General features: G+C 54.2%; 3 protein-coding genes across 4 annotated transcripts; 1 reads left to right on the forward strand and 2 right to left on the reverse strand.

Moving 5' to 3' along the window:
- The first annotated feature begins 946 nt into the window (after positions 1-946).
- On the forward strand, positions 947-2,085 carry SDHAF1 (succinate dehydrogenase complex assembly factor 1). The gene has a single exon (XM_082862609.1). It carries the CDS (start codon positions 1,015-1,017, stop codon positions 1,369-1,371), a length of 357 nt encoding a protein of 118 aa, XP_082718735.1. The 5' UTR covers positions 947-1,014; the 3' UTR covers positions 1,372-2,085.
- A 6,157-nt stretch (positions 2,086-8,242) lies between these two features.
- Positions 8,243-12,154, reverse strand: SYNE4 (spectrin repeat containing nuclear envelope family member 4; the record flags this gene model as incomplete). Its single annotated transcript, XM_082863593.1, has 8 exons — positions 11,871-12,154; positions 11,521-11,671; positions 10,884-11,024; positions 10,457-10,651; positions 10,137-10,385; positions 9,275-9,352; positions 8,513-8,571; positions 8,243-8,420 (listed from the first exon to the last, which is right to left on the reverse strand). The coding sequence occupies exons 1-8, from the start codon at positions 11,996-11,998 to the stop codon at positions 8,243-8,245; spliced, it is 1,179 nt and encodes a 392-aa protein (XP_082719719.1). The 5' UTR covers positions 11,999-12,154.
- Positions 12,155-12,164: 10 nt separating this feature from the next.
- ALKBH6 (alkB homolog 6) lies at positions 12,165-17,442 on the reverse strand. 2 transcript variants are annotated; one of them, XM_082863595.1, is made up of 7 exons: positions 17,394-17,442; positions 16,523-16,605; positions 16,138-16,206; positions 14,828-14,888; positions 14,296-14,447; positions 13,975-14,091; positions 12,165-12,842 (listed from the first exon to the last, which is right to left on the reverse strand). In XM_082863595.1, exons 2-7 carry the CDS (start codon positions 16,601-16,603, stop codon positions 12,579-12,581), a joined length of 744 nt encoding a protein of 247 aa, XP_082719721.1. In that variant the 5' UTR covers positions 16,604-16,605; positions 17,394-17,442; the 3' UTR covers positions 12,165-12,578. The 2 variants fall into 2 exon arrangements, with proteins under 2 accessions (XP_082719721.1, XP_082719720.1); XM_082863594.1 differs by having other exon boundaries at positions 14,296-14,468.
- Positions 17,443-19,122: the final 1,680 nt, after the last annotated feature.

Genomic DNA, 19,122 nt, shown 5'->3' on the forward strand with positions numbered 1-19,122 from the left:
GACCCGCCTCCCTTCTAGCATAAGAACCCACGCCCAGCGCAGCTCGCCGCCCAGGTGTGCCGGGTCGTGGTCGCACGCTGGGCGGAGGGTTCTGGGTTATTGTCCAGCGGCCCCCCACGCTCCGGGTGCTGGTAGGGTCCGAGGGGGTCGTGGCATTGCAGGTCTCCCAGCCCTACAAGTACGCCTCCGCGTAGCCTGCGGGGACTCTAACGGAATTGAGGCTGACCTGATACTCCCTGGACATCGGGGTGCCAGCCTAGTCGAAATGTGCCATGTGGGCTGGACTCTGGACTTCAACAGCTGGGGAGGCCGCTCCCTCTCCTACCCTCGGACCCGACTCATGTCGGTAGAGGGCGCTAAGAGCCCAACTCCCTGCGCTACAGGCTGCGTCTGGGGGCTTACAGCCCACACCATCTCTCACGCCATCTTCTCAGCACCGAGAAGCTTGTCCTGCCGGCTGTGACCCAACACTTCACCGCGTGACCCCGTCTCTCTGCCCGTCCCCAGGGTTGGGACTCTCGACGCACACCTGCTCTGCGGGTGGGAACGCATGGAGCTTCCCGAGATTGCTTTAAAAAATAACTGAGGACAAAAGCATGCCTGTGCCTGTCTTCTCTCTCCCAGTGCCCCCAGAGCCCTGAGGCTCACAAGGGCTCCAACCTCTAGCTCTCTCCACTCGCAGGACCCAAGAGTCAGGTCAGGATCCCCTGGTCCCTTCCGACCCCAAACCTAAGAGCCTCAGCGCCTAGCGCCCTCCTCATCCAGGCCCTCCGAAGTACCGTCCTCTAAAGGACACTGATTTCCTGTGGGGCGGGCCAGTGAACCAGAAGCTCCGCCCCTTACCCACAACATTGTGACGTAGCAGCAGCGACAACCTATGGGACGCGACGGCGCCGCAAAGCTGGGGGTGGGTGGTGAAAGCGTCAGTTGTCGCGTTTCACCGCTTCTTCCAACTGTTCTGCCGCGCCACTCGGTGGGGCGTCCACTGTGTGAGCCCGCGGCCCAGCTGCTACCATGAGCCGGCACAGCCGGCTTCAGAGACAAGTTCTGAGTCTGTACCGCGAGTTGCTGCGCGCCGGGCACGGAAAGCCGGGCGCCGAGTCGCGGGTGCGGGCCGAGTTCCGGCAGCACGCCCGCCTGCCACGCTCCGACGTACTGCGCATCGAGTACCTGTACCGCCGTGGACGGCGCCAGCTTCAGCTGCTACGCTCGGGTCACGCCACGGCCATGGGTGCCTTTGTGAGTACGCGGGGCCCGACTGAGGAGTCCCCCGGCGCGGGGGCCCCAGGGACCCCACCTGACGAAGGTGACGGCCCAAGGAGACCGCTGGACAGCATGGGGGTACCGAAGACCGCGCCGGATGGACGGTGACCGTCACCCGGTGGCTCAGGGGAACCGGGGGCCCGCCTGACTGCGTGGGGGGACCGGGGAACCGGCCTGATGGAAGGTGAGAGGTCTTGAGAGACCAGATCGACAGATTGGGGGAATTGAAGAGCCCTCCTGGCGACGTAGGATGCGATGGCGAGAGATGCCCGACTTTGCCCGATGTATGGTAACGGGTCAGACTTACCCATGAGGGCTTGGGGCAGCCTGGGTCGCCGGCTGGCTGGACTGTCAAGCTGAGAGCTACTTACCCGAAGGCCTTGGGGAACCAGGACGCCCCGCTGTTGGACAGAAAGAGACAGACACGCCCTTCTCCAGACCCGGGAGAACATACCACTCCTGGCTCCTCAAGGAGACTCCCTTCTTTGTAACTATGAGGAGAGCAGACTTTTTTGCTGAGGAGTTTGGGAAGATGCCCTGATGGCCAGTGAGAAGCCTGAAATCCCCTTAGAAAAATCTTTCGCCCATTGTGACAAACTAGGATCGATGAGGAAGCGGGTAGGGAGTCTCTCACCCCAGCTAATCAATTAAAGACCCCCTCAAGACCTCTACGTGATACTTCTGAGGGAGACTCCGGATTCCTGCTCCTTTCCCTGCTCAGGACTGTTGGACAAAAAGGCAATAAAATTGGGGATGTGCTTACTTCCCTGTTGGTGGCCTTAAAGATTTAATGTTTGGGGGGATTTTTGAAGAGGCACACACACACACACACACACACACACACACACACACACACACACACACACACACACACACACACACACACACACACACACACACACACACACACCCCAACTAGTGACCCTCTGGCAAGGGATGGGTGTGGGGAGCTGTCTCTTCCCCTCTGGAGCCCTCTAGAATGGCAGATTGGTTGGAGCCGCATAGTTCTCTCTCCTGGGCAGATCCATGGAGGGGACCCAGCCTGGCTTGACCCCAAAGAAGCCCCAGTAGACTCCTTAATGGAGGGTAATGAGGCAGGAGAGGAATAGTGGAGCTGAGGAGACCTGGCTGGTAACCCCTGAGGTAGTAGTGGGGCCCTCAAACCTGGCTGAGGAGTCCAGCCTCAGCTACAAGCTGGGATTTTTGTTAGCAAGGCTGAGGGGTTGGGGAGGAGAGGTGGACCCAAAGGCCGCAGGCATGCCTCCCCCCATAGACCTGCCCTAGGTATTCTCTGGAGTACTGCACTTTGCAGCCCTCAGCTGTATTTGCACTGATGTCGGTTAAATAAGTGGAAAGCAGTTGAATGCAGTTGAGAGGAGGAGGAGGACCTCAGGAAAGGAGCCCAGACCTCAGATCAAAGGTAGTACGGACAGAAGAGAAACACAGTCTCTGCCCCAATCCCAGTGGGGGAGGCAGGAACCCAAATAGTAATAAAGTTGGGGTGCAGTTTAAAGAATTATAAAGTGTTTGCCAGAATGTAGGGATAGGCTTCCAAGCAGGGGGACCAGTGTGGGTAAAGGCCCGGAGAGGGCGAGGGGAGAAATGCTGGGGCCTGGAGTGCCCCAGAGCACAGGCTGTGCTGTTCGCGCAAGTGACTTCTACTTCAGCTTTGTCTCTGGTTGGTGCTTGGCCTCCATGGGCATGTTCGTCTCTCTGCCTCAGTTTCTTTGGCCAGGGTGATGCTGTTAATCCTGGCCTGACTCCATTTTGGAGTAAAAGCCAAAGTCTTGAAAGTGGCTTAAGGGGTTAAGTCCTACCTATCCAGCCCCCATTACCTCTCCACCTGCATCTCCCTCCTCTTCCTCTTGCTCACTCCTGGCTCCAAGATCTTGAGCCTTAATAAGCTCCAGGATGGGAGCTTCTGGCAGGGCTGCAGGCAATGACTGAGTTCTCACTGGGGCTGGGTATCCCTGTCAGGAAGGGAGACATTCACTCGGGTATTACAGAGGAATGGAGTTTGTCTGGTAGAGAGGATGAGGGAGGGGATTGCCTGATTTGAGGGAGGAGGTTGTAGGTGAGTGAGCAGTGATTAAGAGCATGGACCCTGGAACTGGAATGCCTAGGTTTGAATCGCAGTTTCAACACTTACTGATTACATGATCGGAGGCAAGTGATTTAACCTCTTTGTGCCTCAACACCCTTATCTGCAAAAATGGGCACACTAATAGTGCCTCCCTCCTGTGGCTGTTATAATGATACAGTGAATTAAATACATGTGGCAGCAGGTGATGATGTCCCAACCCCACTTGTAGCTGCAGAGGAGGGTTCCCAAGAGGCAGCCAGCTTCCTGCTCTGAGCCCCTGCATCTCTGCTTCTCTGCTTGAGGGCTTTTGGGGAATTATGGGGGGTGGGTTAATACCCTTAGGAGCAAACTACAGCCTGTGGGGGACAGCAGTCACTGGATAAGTGCCTGTTGTCTGGTGGGACAAATGAAATGTGTTCTACAAGGTGCCCCCATGGGACTGAGCCCCAGTTGCTCACAGTGGCTATCACTCCATGAGCACGTTTTTTGATCTTCCCCTGCCCTGTCTCACTCTCCGCACTCCCGAACTCCTGCCTCCTGGGATCACATCCCAAATAAACCACCTCACTTCAGTGCTGACGTTAAAGCCCCCCCGCTGGTAATCTCTGTGTCTGCTGCTGTGTTTTTCACTCTTCTAAGGCACAGGGTCAGTGCCTCTCAACCTGTCTGTTAAAAGAATCTCCTGATGTAAGAAAATTGCTATAAAGGACTTAAGGGGCTTGGAATAACTTGGAATATGGATTGTGGGTTAATAATAGACTTGAACTGAGTTTTTAAATTTCCTGATTCCAATAACTGTACTCTAGTTGTATAAGATCTGTACTTTTGATCTTAAGAACTATACACTGAAGTACTTAGGAATTAAAAGTATCATGTCTACAACTTACTCTCAAATGGTTCCAAATTATGTGCACATATATATTAGTGAGAGTGTGAATGGTGAAGCCCATGGGGTAAAATGTTAACATTTTATGTGAATGTGGGTAAAGGGTATATGGGGGTTTGTTGTACTCGTCCTAAAGCTTTTCAGTAATTTGAAACAAAACAAAAAGTTACAAAAAAGACAATGGTCATATCACTGGTCATTCCTCTTTGGGCACCAGAGATCTTCACACAGAGGATACATTTTTACAAGAGGTTTGAGAAGAGTAAAGTCTGCACCTTCTGAGACTTTATAAATCTCTCATGCATACCTTCTTCGCAGATTTAACAATCAATTTAAATTAAATTTCTGACCTTTGAAATAATAACATCTGCTCTCCCTTACAGATTCTGATCTCCACCCTATTGGGAGTGATGGGTCACTAGAATATGTTCCTGTCTTGGGTCACAAGCTCAGTGGTCCCAAAGGGGCGACCAGGTGCATGAGGTGGCCCAGTGGGGCCTTGGGGAATTCTGGGAAACTCATAGTACCTGATGAGGATGAGGAGCCAGCCATACCCTCAGATTCCCAGCACTCCTGCTCAGCTCCCTTCCTCAAATAGTGACATCCTAGGTGTAAGTGATGTAGAGGAATGACTAGAATTTTTTTTATAGTAGTAAGAGCGTTGTGATTGGATTTTTTGTGGGGGTGTGGGAGGGGCACGCGCAGCACAGCTTGTGGGATCTTAAGTTCCCCGACCAGGGATCGAACCCGCAAGCTCGGCAATGAAAGCATGAAGTCTTAACCACTGGACTGCCAGGGAATTCCGTGATTAAATTTTAAAACTGAATCGATCTTCTGGAGATGGTCCATGAATTGCTGGTGAATAGAAAGATACAATGTCTAGAATTGACTTCAAAGTAGTAATCTAGGAAGAGGGGAGTGAGCACCTGGGAGCATTAAACGGGATTGGCCCTGAGTTGATAATATTTGGAGCCAGTGATGAGTTCACAAGGACTTGTAATGCTGTTCTTTCTCCTTTTGTACAAGTTCAAAAATTATCAGAATGAAAGCTGACACAACAAAAGCCCCTCCAGTGCCCATCTTACTCAAACTAGAAGTCCTCACTGTGGTCCACAAGGCTTCACCTGATCTGGCCCTACTGCCTCTCTCACCTTACCTCCTTCCATTCTCGCACTCCAACCACACTGGCTTTCCCACGCGCCAGGCACACTTCTACCTCAGGGCCTTTGCACTTGCTGTCCCCTCTACCTAGAATGCTCTTCCTCCAGGCCTGTACTGTCCAGTATGGTATCTGGGAAGTACCTGTGACTTGAGCATTTGAAATGTGATTAGTGCAACTGGGGAATTTTTTTTAACTTTATAAATTTTAAGTAACTTAAAATTTTAAACTGTAGCAGTGTAAAATATTTTGTCATTAAACACAGCTGTATTGTTTTGGTAGCACTACATTTCATTTTATGCGTTGAAAATTAAGCATCTGAATTGAGATGTGCTATAAAGTATAAAACACATACCAGACTTCAAAGACTTAGTAAGAAGAAAGGATTGTAAAATACCTCATTATTTTTATATTGATTACATATCGAAATGATAATATTTTGGATATGTTGCGTTAGAGTATAAATTAAATTAAAATTAATTTCACCTGTTTCTACGGTTTTACTGTGACAGCTAGGAAATTTAAAATTATATTTGTGGTTCACATTATATTTCTTTTGGACAGCACCCCTCTAGGAGTCCTCCTGGTTTGTGTTCTCACTGCAATTTGGTATAATGACTTAATTATAGCACAGTGATATAATTGTCTCCCTGATTCTTTCTTCAACCATCCTAATTGTACCCCTCCCCCTTTGCCTTTGCCCACATTAGTTTTCTCCTTAGCACTTAACCACTCTCTGACCTGTTACGTATTTTACCTGTTTCTTTTACTTACTGTTGTTTTCTCCCACTAGAATGTCAGCTCCACAGGGACCAGGATTTTAGCCTGACTTGTTCACGATCATAGCCCTGCTCTTTGACCAGGACCTGGTTCATAGCAGACTCAGTCAATATTAAATGAATGAATGAATGAATGGCATGGATTTGCTCCATTACCCAATCGGTTGGGTCAATATTGCCAAGACTCTGCCTGTCCCATTTGCTGGTAACCCCAGGAACACCATGCCTCCTCAGGGATAGGACCTGGCCTGGCATTTGAAACAGAACAGATCTACGTTTGCATCCTGACTTCTCCCCGAACTTGGAGTCACTCCCAGAATCTGCTGCTTCCTGCCCCCTTCCCTCAGTGTCCATCCCCCCTTCTGGTGACAGCTCCCTGATTTTTTTTGGAGAACAACTTCTCCCCCTGTTTTCAGTACACATGGTTCAGTCAAGGCTGACTGCAGCCCCCAGTGAAGTATGTGACACTGGCTTTGGGTCCTTGGCTGGAACTGTAAGGGAAGAGTAACTCTCCTATTGGCTGCTAAATTGGTGGGATGTAGGCTTGGAGGTTTTGAGGGGCACTCTGGCGATCACTTGCATAAGAGTGAAGCCAAAACAGAGGAAAGAACTGAGCCTCTGGATCCAGCTGTGCTTCTGGTCCTGAACTTTTCAGTTACCCACGAAAACAAATTCCCATTTCTTTTTAAATCAGTGCGGATTTGGCTTCAGTCACTTGCTCCCTGTGTGGCCTCAGGCTGGTGGCTTCCCGTCTAGAGCCTCAGTTTCCCATTCTGTTAAGCGGGGCCACATCATCAGGTGGTTGTGAGAATTAAAGGAGAAGGGATCTGTCTTAAGTGCACATCCAGGAGCCTAGCACAGGGCTTCTGCCTCTGTTCTTGAGTCCGGTTCTGCTCTACCCCTTGTCCTGATACCTTAAGCTCTGGGGAGAGGATGAGCTTAGACACCTGGGGCTGGGGACTGGACTTCAGGACTGAAGCCTGGCAATTCAGCATGATGACCTGGGAGAAGGGGGCTTTCACAGTCGTGCATCAGTGATGGCCAGCCTGGGAGCCCACCACGTGGAGTGTTTGAATAGAGCACGTGGATGAATGCAGGTCAGGGGCTATAGCAAGTGCTGTCGGCAACCCAGCACCAACATCACCTGCACCCCTCCTGCACACCTGCACCCCTCCTCTAGCATCCTGTAGCAAGCACCTGTGCCTTTTGCCTGAGGGTCGTTTACAGGCAGGAGAGGCTAGAAGTGCTGGGGAGTTAATATCTCTAGGAATAGTCCTTAACCAATGAAAGATGGGAGCTGGTACATATATGCCACAACTTCTTCACCTCTTGGGTGGGACAATTTTGAGTGTGTCTCACAGTCTCCCAGAGGTCCCTAGGGGGATGGCACTCTAGGTGCCCAGAGCAGCAACCAGCTCATTAACTCCTTTCCATGGCTCACTTCCCATTCCCCTATCCATTTGCCTAGGATCAACTCCCTAAAAAACTACCTGTGCTTGAATCTTTGTCTCAGGGTCTGGGGGAACCCAACCCAAGATGGGCTGATTCAGTTCCATGTTCTGTGCTCAAGGCAAAGGGATCTGTGGAGGGGGCTGTCCAGATGTACCAGGGCCATACCCAAGATTCTCAGTACTCAAGCACCCAATATCCCCACATATCCTGCTATAGACTGAATGTTTGTGTCCCCTCAAAATTCATATGTTGAAATCCTAACCCCCAAAATGATAGTATTAGGAGGTGAGGCCTTTGGGAGGTGATTAGGTCATGAGGATGGAGCCCTCATGAAAGGGATTAGTGCCCTTATAAAAGAGACCCCCAGAGGATTCTCTGCCCCTTCTTCTATGTGCAGATACAGTGAAAAGACAGCCGTCTATGAAGCAGGAAGTGGGTCCTCATCACACACTGAATCGACAGGCACCTTGATCTTGGACTTTACAACCTCCAGAACTGTGAAAAATCAATTTCTATTGTTTATAAGCCACCAGTCTATGTTATTTTGTTGTAGCAGCCCGAACAGACTAAGACACATCCTTTGACAGTGACCCTTTATTACATATGTCTGGACTGTGTAGTCAGATTGGGGGAGGACCATTGACATAGCTGAGCACCAGGTAAGGTGTCCTGGCCAGTCGGGCAGGAGAGCAGCAGGAGCCCCCTGACATGGGCAGGAGCAATGTGGCACCCACCAGCAGAAGGAAAAGGAGGAGGAGGAGGAAGGTCAGGGGCCTCCTGGATGCAGGAGTGGGGGATCTGCAAAGGGAAATGCAGTGTTCAATGTATGGGTGGGCTGCCACCATGAGCCCTACCCCCACACCCCCAGACCCATCTCCCAGGCATCTCACCCAGGGTCTACCTCCAGCATCACATCCTGGACATTGGGAGATGCTTGCCTCATCTTGTCCTAAAGGTAGAGAGCAGCCAGCAGTAGCACGGGTGGAAGTGATATTTAATGTGGCCTTTACCTTACTCCCACAGACCTACAGAGTTGGGCTTATTTCTCCTCCTTTCCTAGCACTCCCTCCATCCCCAAGACCCCACATGGACTTGGAATATCTCCAGGTATAGTGGATGTCTGTCAGTGCCTGCCCTCCAAACAGTCTCCCTTTTCCTGGTAACAGTGGTTCAATTTGGGGAGAAGGGTATCATACCTCCCTACTTTCCTGAACTCAAAACTCCACCTCCATGGTTAGGCATGTGACCCAGATCTGGCCAACCAGAGCCCTCCATCAGCTTGGCTACTGTGATTGGTTCAGGGTGTAGGCCATGACCCAAGCTGGGGAAGCAGAAGTCAGCCCTAGGACTTGGCTGCCGTAGGTCAGTGGCAGTCTCTCCTCCTGGGGTGGGTAAGCCAGTGGGAAGTGAGTGTGTAGCTGCTGGGGCAGCCATTTTGCTGAGAAGGAATCCACCTTGGAGAAGTAGAGCCCAAGACAGGGAGGGACTGAGCCCTGACAGTATTTGAGGTCTTGAATTCAACACCACCTGGACTTTTCAGTTACATGAAAAAAACAGCATCCTCTTTTTTGTGTGTAATTCAATTTGGGTCGGGTTGCTGTCACTTGCCATCAACATTCCTGAGTGATACACCTGGCCGAGGACCAACTCACCTGAGACTTCCGGAGCAGGGACCGTCTTCGGTGACCTGTTAAGTGTTTCCGGTGGCTGAGGCCTGACATGAGCATGTCCTGTGGGGAGAGAGAGGAGTGGGGTCCCTGGAGAATCAGTGACAAAGAGACACAAAGTTGGGGAAGGGCCAAGAGGGGGGATGTGTCACAGAGATTAGATTCTGTGGGAAGAGAGAGATCTCAGGGAGAGATGAAGAGAGGGGCAGAGCCAAAGAAACCAAGAGAAGAGAGACATTATTTATTCATTCATTCAACAAATATTTAATGAGCATCTGTTACATGCCAGGTGCTATTCTAGGAGCTGGGGACACTGTGAGCATGGAAACAGGCAAAGTCCTGGCATCCATTGAGTTTATATTCTAGTAGGAGAGAGAGAGACCATAAGTTAATAAATGTATAATGTCAAGATGTGGTAAGTGCTGTTAGGAAATAAAATAAGAGGATAAGGAGTGATAATGTTTGGAGGCCAGGGCAGGCCTCTCTGAAGAGGTAACATTTGAGGAGAGACTGGATGGAATGAAGCGAGGAGGTGAGCTCGGTGTCTCTGGGGGCTTTGAGATGGGAGTGTATTTGGAATATTTGAAGAGCCAGGAGGCTAGTGTGGCTGTGGTGGGGTAAATGAGGGGGAGAGTGAGAGGAAATGAGGAAATATAGGTACAACAGAGACACCTGGAGGCCAAGAGAGGCAGAGGGATGAGTGAGGAGACCACTGAGACACCAAAAGCAAGAGACACCGGGAGAGACAGAGCCATGAAGACCTCCTCGGAAGGGAAAAGGGCCCTGCTGGGAGACACACAGAGGGTCCCTTGGGTGCCTGGGGGGAGGTGACCCCACCTGCTCTCACCTCAAGGCTTTGTCCCCTGCCCTGGGGGCCCCTGCGGCCACACAGCTCACAGGGAGTCCCTGGTGTCCAGGCTGTCCTTTGCCCCAAAGGCCCGAGGCCCCCAACGTCCCCCGCCGGGTCCCACTCCAACTCTGCGGGAGTGGGGAGGCTACTGGGTGCCCAGGGCCCCCAGACCCCACCAGGTCCTGGCCCGTCTGAGTCCCCCTCGACCTCCAAGTCCTGCTCCAGTGTGCTGGCCTCCTCAAACACCTGGTCAGAGGACAGAGGTCATGAGGGTTGGGATCGGCGCCTGCGCCAGGGACCACCAGGGTGGGCCATACCAGGCTGTAGCTGACCAGCTGGGCCTGCAGCCGCCACAGCTGCCGGAGGATGCTGTCTCGGTGGGCTCTGAAGGCCCTCAGGACCTGCTCCAGGGATGCCCGGGCCTGAGGCTCACTCCGCTGTGCCAGCCCCTCACCGAACACCAGCAGTGCATCTAAACGCTCAGCTGCCCCACGCAGGTCTGCCTGTAGGGCCTGGGTACACATGGTTGGACATCACCAACACCACACCAGCCCATCCCCACCCCCCGCCTCCATACACACACAGCAGGGGCACCAGAGACCTGAGACCTGGAGTCACTATCCCCACCCCCTCTGCCGTCCAGACACCTGGAACATGGAATAAACCCATTTCCCACCCTGGGAAGCTGGCACCCACTCCTGAGGCCCTGCCCACCCTCCCACGTCTTGGCTTCCCACTGCTCACCTGCAGCTGGACCATCCTGCTCTGGGCTGATGCCCAGGGCCCCAGGCCTTGCTCCAGGTCCTGCAGCCGGAGGCCCAGCCCCAAAAGGCAAAGATGCAGGCTGTCCTGCTCAGCCTCTAATCCCCAGCCAGAGACGGGGCGCTGGGGAACACAGGGGGCTGAGTCAGAGCCAGTGAGCCAACCAAGGCCTGGCCCGCACCCATTGCACCCAGGCTCCTGCCCTCTGGGTGCTTCTCTGCAGCAGAGTCCATCTCTGGGTCTGCACCAGGGTTGCTCCCACCTAGAGAAACTTCCCAGTGGAGCCAGGCCTGAGAACCTCTAGTTCAAATTCTCCAGGTTTTCAAGGCTCCTAGTAACTTGTACATATAGGGCCTGGGGCTCTGGAGAGGGAGAGGGTGATGGAGCTGGATAGCCCCACGAGGAATGGGGCTACACCAGGGCCAATGATGAAAGAATTCTCTCTCAGTTGGTAAAATACTGAATAGTGATAGTTAAAGAATCATTGTCTAGAGCATCCCTCCCCACACAGATGCCCAACATTTTTCCAGAATCACCTCATCCCCGGTGTGGAAGCCAGATCCTGGGAGACAGACAGGAAGTAGGGACTGGCACAGGGGCCTAGTTCACCTCAGCTCACCTCACGGTGTTTGGCCCCAGCCGAGTCCTCATGAGAAGGGGGCGTTGGCAATCTGGGGAGGCCAGCAGCAAGCTCAGTGCCCCTCGGCCCACCCTGGAAGGGCTCGGGAGGGTCCAAGGAGTCCTGCCCCAGCTTCTGGGCCTGTTCTGACCTGGGATGGTGGGGGGGGGGGCATTGACAGGCCCCTGGGTGAGCCTAGGTGCCCGTTATCCACCCTACCCTACCCCTGTCCCCAGTTACCTCTCTCATGTCCCCAGGTGATCTTAGCTACAATACCTCCTACCCTCAAAAGGCCCCTGCTACTGCCTCCACCCTTTGGGGACCACAGTTTCAAAAGCCCCAGCTCGTACCTGATTCTCTCCTCTCCAGAGGCGGAGCAGATGGTGCATCCAGATGTGTTCAGTTCCCTAGGGGCTCCAGGCGGGTGGCTGAAGGGCTCTGAGGGGGGTGTAGGGCCCAGGTGTGGGGGCAGGGCCATATTGGGGAGCCTGAGGACAGAGAGTCAGTGAGTAGAAGCCCTTTTCCTATCCTCCCAGACTTCCTCAGTAGGACTCACCCAGGCCTGAGGCAGCCAGAAGCCCAGGGGCAGGCTCAGCTCCACCTCTTTCTAGGAGGAACCTGGACCCAGGTAATTTGATGCCCAGCTCAGGTGATAGTAGCACCACTTAACTCCTTCCTCCCCAGCGGACCAGTAGCTGAACCTCCCAAGCTCACCCCACCCACCTAAGGGGTTTCCAGATATAACCCTGCCCCTCAAGAGCCCTGGGTTCTTCTCCACTCTGTGACCCGAACATCTGACCTCGGCAGCCCACACCATCCATCTAAGGTCCCGGACGCAGCGCCCCTCAGGAACCCAAACATCTGGCCCCCCACCCCCAAATGTCCAAAACCAGAGTAAGATTGTTTTGTTGGTGGTTTATTTGGAATGGGGCCTTTTCCTGTGGTTCCCTCACAGGTACTGGGAAAATAACCCGGGGGGAACCGCCTCTGCCCACAGGGAGCCAGCAGTCCAGAGCAGGCGAGAGCTCGGGAATCCGAGCGGGTCCTGGGTCCTGGCGTCACTTGCTGAGCAGGAGGCCAGCGCGCAGCACGCGGGGTACGCGGCGGATGGTCAGCGAGACGCGGGTGCCGCGGACCAAGCGGGCTCCAGCTTGCGCCGAGGGGCAAGCGGCTGCGTTGCGCGGCAGGGAGGCGGCGTCGAGCGCGTCTACGCTGGCGGCTGCGATGCCGTGGAGGAGGCTCGTGTAGGCGGTGCCACGGAGCACCAGCAGGCTGCGCGGTTCAAGCAACAGCGAGGTGGCCGGCCGGGGCGGGGGCCGGGGCTGCAGGGCGGGTTGAAGGTTAGCGGGTCCCCAGAAGTTAGGAGTGGGGTGGGCGAGAGGTCAGCGGGTTTGGGGGTTCAGGGGGCGAAGGTCAGCGAGTCCCAGGGGCAAAGGCTGAGGGGCAAGTGTGCTCCTAGGGATCGAGGCTTTGGAGTGAAAATCCCGCGGGGGCCAGGGCCAGGGCCAGGCTTCCAGGGAAGTGGAGACGGGGTGGTGGTGGGGTGTCAGCAGCCCCTCGGCAGGGACTATGCTGCAGATAGGGGTGTCTAAGGGCCTAAGGGAACTGCAGCTGGGCTCTGCAAGGAGCTGGGGCTGGGACCGAGGGATCAGTGGTCCCAGGAAACTGAGTGGAACTGGGCTGAGGACTTGGCTGAAGCCAGGAAGGGAGGCAGAGATGAACAGGTGTGGTCTGGGAGGATGTGCGGATATCAGGATGTTCTGAGGACACCAGCAGAGTGGGAGGGGGTGTCAGTGCATCTAGGAGCGTGTAGGATTAAAAAGGGCAGCCGTAAGGAGCAGTTGGTGTCAGGGTGTCCAGGGGGTGTCAGACATACAGCAAAGAAAGAGGTCAGGAAAGCTGCTGTCATGAGCAACACAGAGGGGAGGCAGGATATCTGGGGGCCCTTGAGCAGCAAGTCATGTGTTGAGGTGCCAAGGAGAATCTGGGGGTGTCCGGCATGACAGATCACATTATTGGAGGGGGAGGTAGGAAGTCAGTGTTGGGGTGCCTGTGCAGTGGCCACTGAAAGTGTGTCTGGCAGGATGTCAGCGACAACCCTGAGTGGCTGGTGTTGGGGTATCTGAGGATATGTGTCTGTTGGAGAACTGGGGAGCCCTGCATGCGGTATTGGAGCGCTCTGAATGTATGGAGCCAGGGGATCTGTAGGATGTCAGGATATTCATTCAGCAGATGGGGGTACTGGGGTACCCGTGGATATCATGATTTCTAGGGCACCCTGCAGGCAGATGGGCTGGGCATCTGGGCGGATGTGGGTGTCCTCCATGAGGGGACAGAGGAAGATGCCTGGAAGGGTATCAGGGGTACCCCGCAGGCAGGTGGGATTGGGGCCTCTTAGAGGATATGGGGTGTCAGAGTGCCCACAAGCAGCTGGGGCAACGTCTCAGGGCCCACCTGCTCTGTAGGGTCGTCATCCTCTGGCTGCCGAGGCTCGTAGAGGTCCAGCATGGTGTGGGAGCCCAAGCTGATGGTGCTGACAGTCGGGTAGTACAGTGGCCCATCCTCGTGGGGCTGGGGAGTGGGTACCAGGGCTGGACAGGGCAGGAGTCCACACACCCCCACCCTCAGGTGAAAGCGGGCCTCCCCAGCTGGGGACAGGGAGGTGAGTGTTTGGTTGGGGTATGTGGCTGCTTAATGAGAGTGGATGTGGGTCGACAGGATGCCCTGCCCCATGATGGATCCGAGGTCTGGGGGTCGGGGTGAGAGTGTGGTTACCATGATGCCCTCCCCAGGCAGATACTGGTTCACAAGGACGTGGTTGGCTGGGAGACCCCCAAAAAGGCTGAGGTCAGACACTTTGTCCACGTAACGCTGGAGCCACGGTGGCAGCCGCTCAGGAACCATCCCCCGGGGATGGGGGAGCCCACCTGGGGGAGGGAAATGGGGTGCTGAGGGCACCCAACAAGGAGCTCTGGCATGTGGAGCCCCCATTAGGGATATCCCAGTGGTTGGTAGCACTCTGACCTCCTCGGGGACCCCTAACTCTTTGGAGATCACCACTCCACCCTTCAAAGGTTTCCTGACTTCTCCAAACCCCTAGAGATACCCTCCAACTCATCAGGAAATCCCTAAGCCCTCAGGACCTCCACTGACCCCTGAGAATCCTCCTGGCCCTTGGGACCCCTTGAACCCTCAAGGACCTCCCCCCAGCACCCTGACGCCTCAGTGTCCTGAGACTATCCAACCTGAGCTGCCTACCCCAGTCCCCAGCCCTAAATCATCCATGCCCACAGCCGGAGACACTTACCCCAGTTCTGTAACTTCCTCCCGGAGAGCTGGGTCCACTTTGGTTTTGGGGCATTGAAGACCTGGGAGGTGGGAAGGGGGTCAGTCCTTTTCCAGGACCACCCTCTCTGATTCTCCCACCCAGGCCAACATAGGGGTTTTCACCTAGGGTGGAAATGGGTCATCTCAGTGTCTGTGGGATCATTCTCCGAGACAGTGTTCCCAGGATTTTGTTCTTGCCCTTTCCCCCTGTGGAGGCCGCTGGCCTCAAAGCACCTCTGTGTCTAGGGATTGAGGGAGGGAACCAGAGCTACACAATCAGGGTCTGAGTCTACTCAGAGCTCTGGGCTGGGTTGGGCTCTTTCAGCCCAGCAAACAGTCTGCACTCTGTAATTTCGTGATTCCTGGGCTATCTCAGCACAGTCTGAGTCCTGGAACCTCCTTGTTCCTCTTGCCTGGGGGAGAAAACGTGCTCAACTGGGCTATTCAGTATAGCCAAGAGAGTACGTTGAAAATTCTCCACTGCCAAGACCCCAAGGGTCTAAAAAGGGTTATCTCAAAAAGTCTAAGAAATCTCCTTATTTCCATCATTGTTATGGGGCTGGAAGCGGCTGTCTCAGTATGAGAGTCTGAGTTTTGGAGCTAACTCATTCCTGGGACTCAAACTAGACAGGACTAGTTGGGATAGCACAGGGAAGATCTGTGCTCTGTAACCAAGGCTCTGGGGCTGCAAAGGGCTATCCCAGTGCACAGACTCTGAGCTTTGTAAAATTCTCCTTTCCCCAGACCTTAAGAATAGAGTACAGACTGGGCTATCTAACACAGGTGGTCTGTGCTTGGTAACCTTGTTCCCAAGACTCTGGGTCTATGCTGAGCTATCAGCACAGGGAAGCGTTTAACATTCTGAGGCCTGGGTTATCTCAGCACAGAAATCTGAACACTGTAAATTCTTCATTCCCCAAATCTCAAGGGAGTGAACTGGGCTATCTCAGCCTATGTTATAACCTCCTTCTCTCTAAGGTAGCCGGATAGGGCTGTCTTAGTACAGGCTGTCTTGGCCCAGGTTCAATCCCTAGGGGAATGAGATCCCACAAGCCGCGTGGCGTGGCCAAAAAAAAAAAAAAGAATCAGTTTGGTTTCCCCTAAGCTTCCTGGGAAAAGCCCTTTCTGACAGGCCCCAGCAGGTGCTGAGAAAGGAATAGGGAAGGTGGTGAGGGATGGGTGCCAGGTGGCACTCTCCCTCCTGCAAGAATCCTCACTGTGACCTTTCGGGCTCTCCTACGAGAACTGGGGGTTGAAGAGGGTTCTGGGAAGAGGGGATAAACAGGTCACCTGTCGAAGCAAATACTCCTCCTCTTCCTTGGAGATGAAGTCAGGGACATAGTAGATTACAGGTGGTGCCTAGGATAGAGAGATCCCCCCTGAAGGTGTGACCTTTGGACCCACACAGGAATGCTGCCATCCATGAGCAGCCCCTCCTCTGGAGCGTAGCTCAGGATGTCCCCAGACAGGCCAGGGCCTTAAGTCGCGGGACCAATGGCTATTTGGGGGATGGGGAGGTGGGGGTGAGGGTAGGGCTAGACCCTGAGGGTAAGGATGAATTGAGAGGGAGGGGGCAGTCCCAGCCCACAAACCCAGGAGTCAGCCTGCCTATCCCCACTCTATCTCCCGCCCTCTAGTTCCCACCTTCACCCTCTGCACCCCCGGTCCTGACAACCTGCTCCACCCTGAATGGTTCCAGAGCTGGAACCCTGGCGTCCTGATCCTCCATTGACATCAAGTCCGTGTGCCCAGTCATTCCTGTGGGGAGGGGAGAACATGCTGAAATCACCAAGCCTCCCACCCGCAGACTGTGATCCAGCTTTCTGGTCTCAGCATGGGCCAGGGCCTCACCTCAGCCCTCTAGTGAAACTCACTTGGTTTTGAAAACCTAGACGTCCTCAGCATCTCAAAAGCCACACAGTGCACCCCTAGGCTCCCTGCCCAAACACAGTGAGCACCCACAGTACTCCCCCCAGACTCCGTCCACCAAATACCCATCAAACTACACGTCTGCCGTCTCAATCCTCTACAGAGAACAGCCTCAGACTCCACTGGGAGCCTTTCTTAAGAGCTCCACACGTATCCCCCAGGGCTGCACCCCAGACCCCCTTTAAACACCTTCATTTGAGACCTCATCCTAAAAACTTCAGACCTGCAATCCCGAGCCCGGCTCTCTAACAATATTCGAGGTCCTCATAGACCCTCCTTCCGCCTCAAGCCTTTTCAGACGCCCCATTCTGAGCACGCTTGTGCCCCCATCTAAGCTTCCTCAGACACATCCATTTTCAGTCTCCTTGTATCCTCCCCACTCTAGACTCCCCTCAGACTTCTCTTCCCGAGCGCCCCTTCGCTGAAGCCCCCTTGGACCTTTGACCCTGAGCCTGACCCCTCTCACACCTTCCCTCCCTGAACCCCTTGGTTCCCCCCGACTCTGTCTTCTAGAACCCCACAATTTTAGCTTCCTCGGACTCCCATCTGAGCTTCCCCGGATCCCCACTCTCAGCCCTCTTGGACCCCCATCTCCGCCCTCGGCGCCCCAAACTGACCGTCCACCAGTGACCCCTCCAAAATCCAAATTCAACACCCCCATTCCCTTCCCAGCCACTTCCTACCCACATGGCCGACGCAGGAATTCTCAGACCAATGGGAATTCTCAAAGGCTCTAAGGCTCCTCCTTCCACCCAATCGGCGCTCTCACACACTGTTGTTCCGCCCCCTCGCCCTCCTTCGGTGACAGGCTGTGCCTCCCGGCCTCTGAGCCACTGGGGCCCCTTCAGAGACGGGTCTTCGTCTGGCATCGACCAATCAGAGCTCCAGAATCGAACCTGTCCACGCTGCGGAGAGCCCAGAAAGGAGGGGCAGCCGTGGCGGCACAGGAAAAACGCGATGGTTGGAAGGACTCCCCGCAGGTTAGGCCATCCTATATAAAGCCGCAGGGATGCGAGACTGCTGTACCCAGCAAGGGTACGGAGGCAGGGCCGTAACTCCCTAAACACCGACCCGACACAGAGAGCCGTAGAAACGTCTTTATTGAAGGGGGTAGGGGTCATGCTGAGTTTGGGGACATGCAGTGAAGGGGCAGTCGTGAGCTGTCCTTGGTTTTCAGGGCCCCAGGTCTGCCCTGGACCCCTGGGCCTTCAGGGTCTCCGTCGGGCTGTTAGTCTGGCCAGGGTGCTTTGAGGTCCTTCAGGGCCAGTAACTTAGATTTGGTGTTTTGGACCTGTGACCAGAATGTAGATTGAAATGGGGACTCCAGGATTTGGGATCCCCTCAAGGCCTTGATGCCCCTCATGTATGAGATGGAGGCTTGAGGATTTGGGGTTCCCTTGGGGCTGGGGCTCTTGGAATTTGGGTGTCTTGAGATCCGTGGACTCAGGGCATTGAAGTCCTCTGGTTTCCGGGGATGAGAATTCCTGTTTGGGGTTTCTGGTGCCTATGAATAGGGTTTGAGGTGCCCTGGGGGCCCAGGATGCGTATCTCCTCCATCCCAGGCACAAGAACCTCCATGATTGAGGTTTCCTGGGGGCTTGGGATTGGATTTTTTTAATTTGGGATTCCCTGGGGATTTGGGGATTCCATGATTTGGGGATCCTGGGAGTTAGGGCTTTGGGGTCTCCTAGGGGCTCTAGGACTTGCGGGCACAGGGGAGTTTAGGACATGTACTCTGGGGTTTGGATCCTCAGAGTCCCAGAATGGGACCTCCAAATTTTGGGGTCCCCCCAAAGGGGGAAATAATTACTTTAAAAATAGAGAATTTTCTGGGAGCCTGGCCAGCACAGGTGCTGTGGGCCACATGGGGTGGGCTTTGTACAAGGCACTGGGGGTTTCTTGAGGGTGCAGAGGATAGGAAGACTTGGGGGTCCTGTAATTAGCACTTCCAGTACTGTTTTGGTATCTGTAAATTGGGGGTGACAGTGGGCTGGTTAATGTGGGTCTCTTCTTGAGGGGTAAGAGCAGGGGAGTTCGTTAATGGAGGGAGTCTCTGATTGCAGCGTAGGGGGTTTGGGGTGACCACGGGGGTCACAACATCTTGAGGGGACTGATATTAAATGTGGGTTTGTTACTGTTGCTTTGGAGGTGTTTCTTTCAAGGGACTTGATGGTGGTGGTGGGGGGGCCTTTGTTAACAGGGAAAGGTTCTGATCCAGTGACTAGTGACTCAGGAATGTTCTGCTGTGGAGCATTATGTAGAGAAAGTCACCGTCATTTGGGGTAATGTGGAAATCTGTTATTGGGGGGTCTCCTCTGAGGGGTTGGGACTAGCCTGAAGGTACTA

The sequence above is a fragment of the Leucopleurus acutus genome (genome assembly GCF_964270905.1).
Source record: "Leucopleurus acutus genome assembly, chromosome: 20".
NCBI lineage: Eukaryota > Metazoa > Chordata > Mammalia > Artiodactyla > Delphinidae > Leucopleurus > Leucopleurus acutus.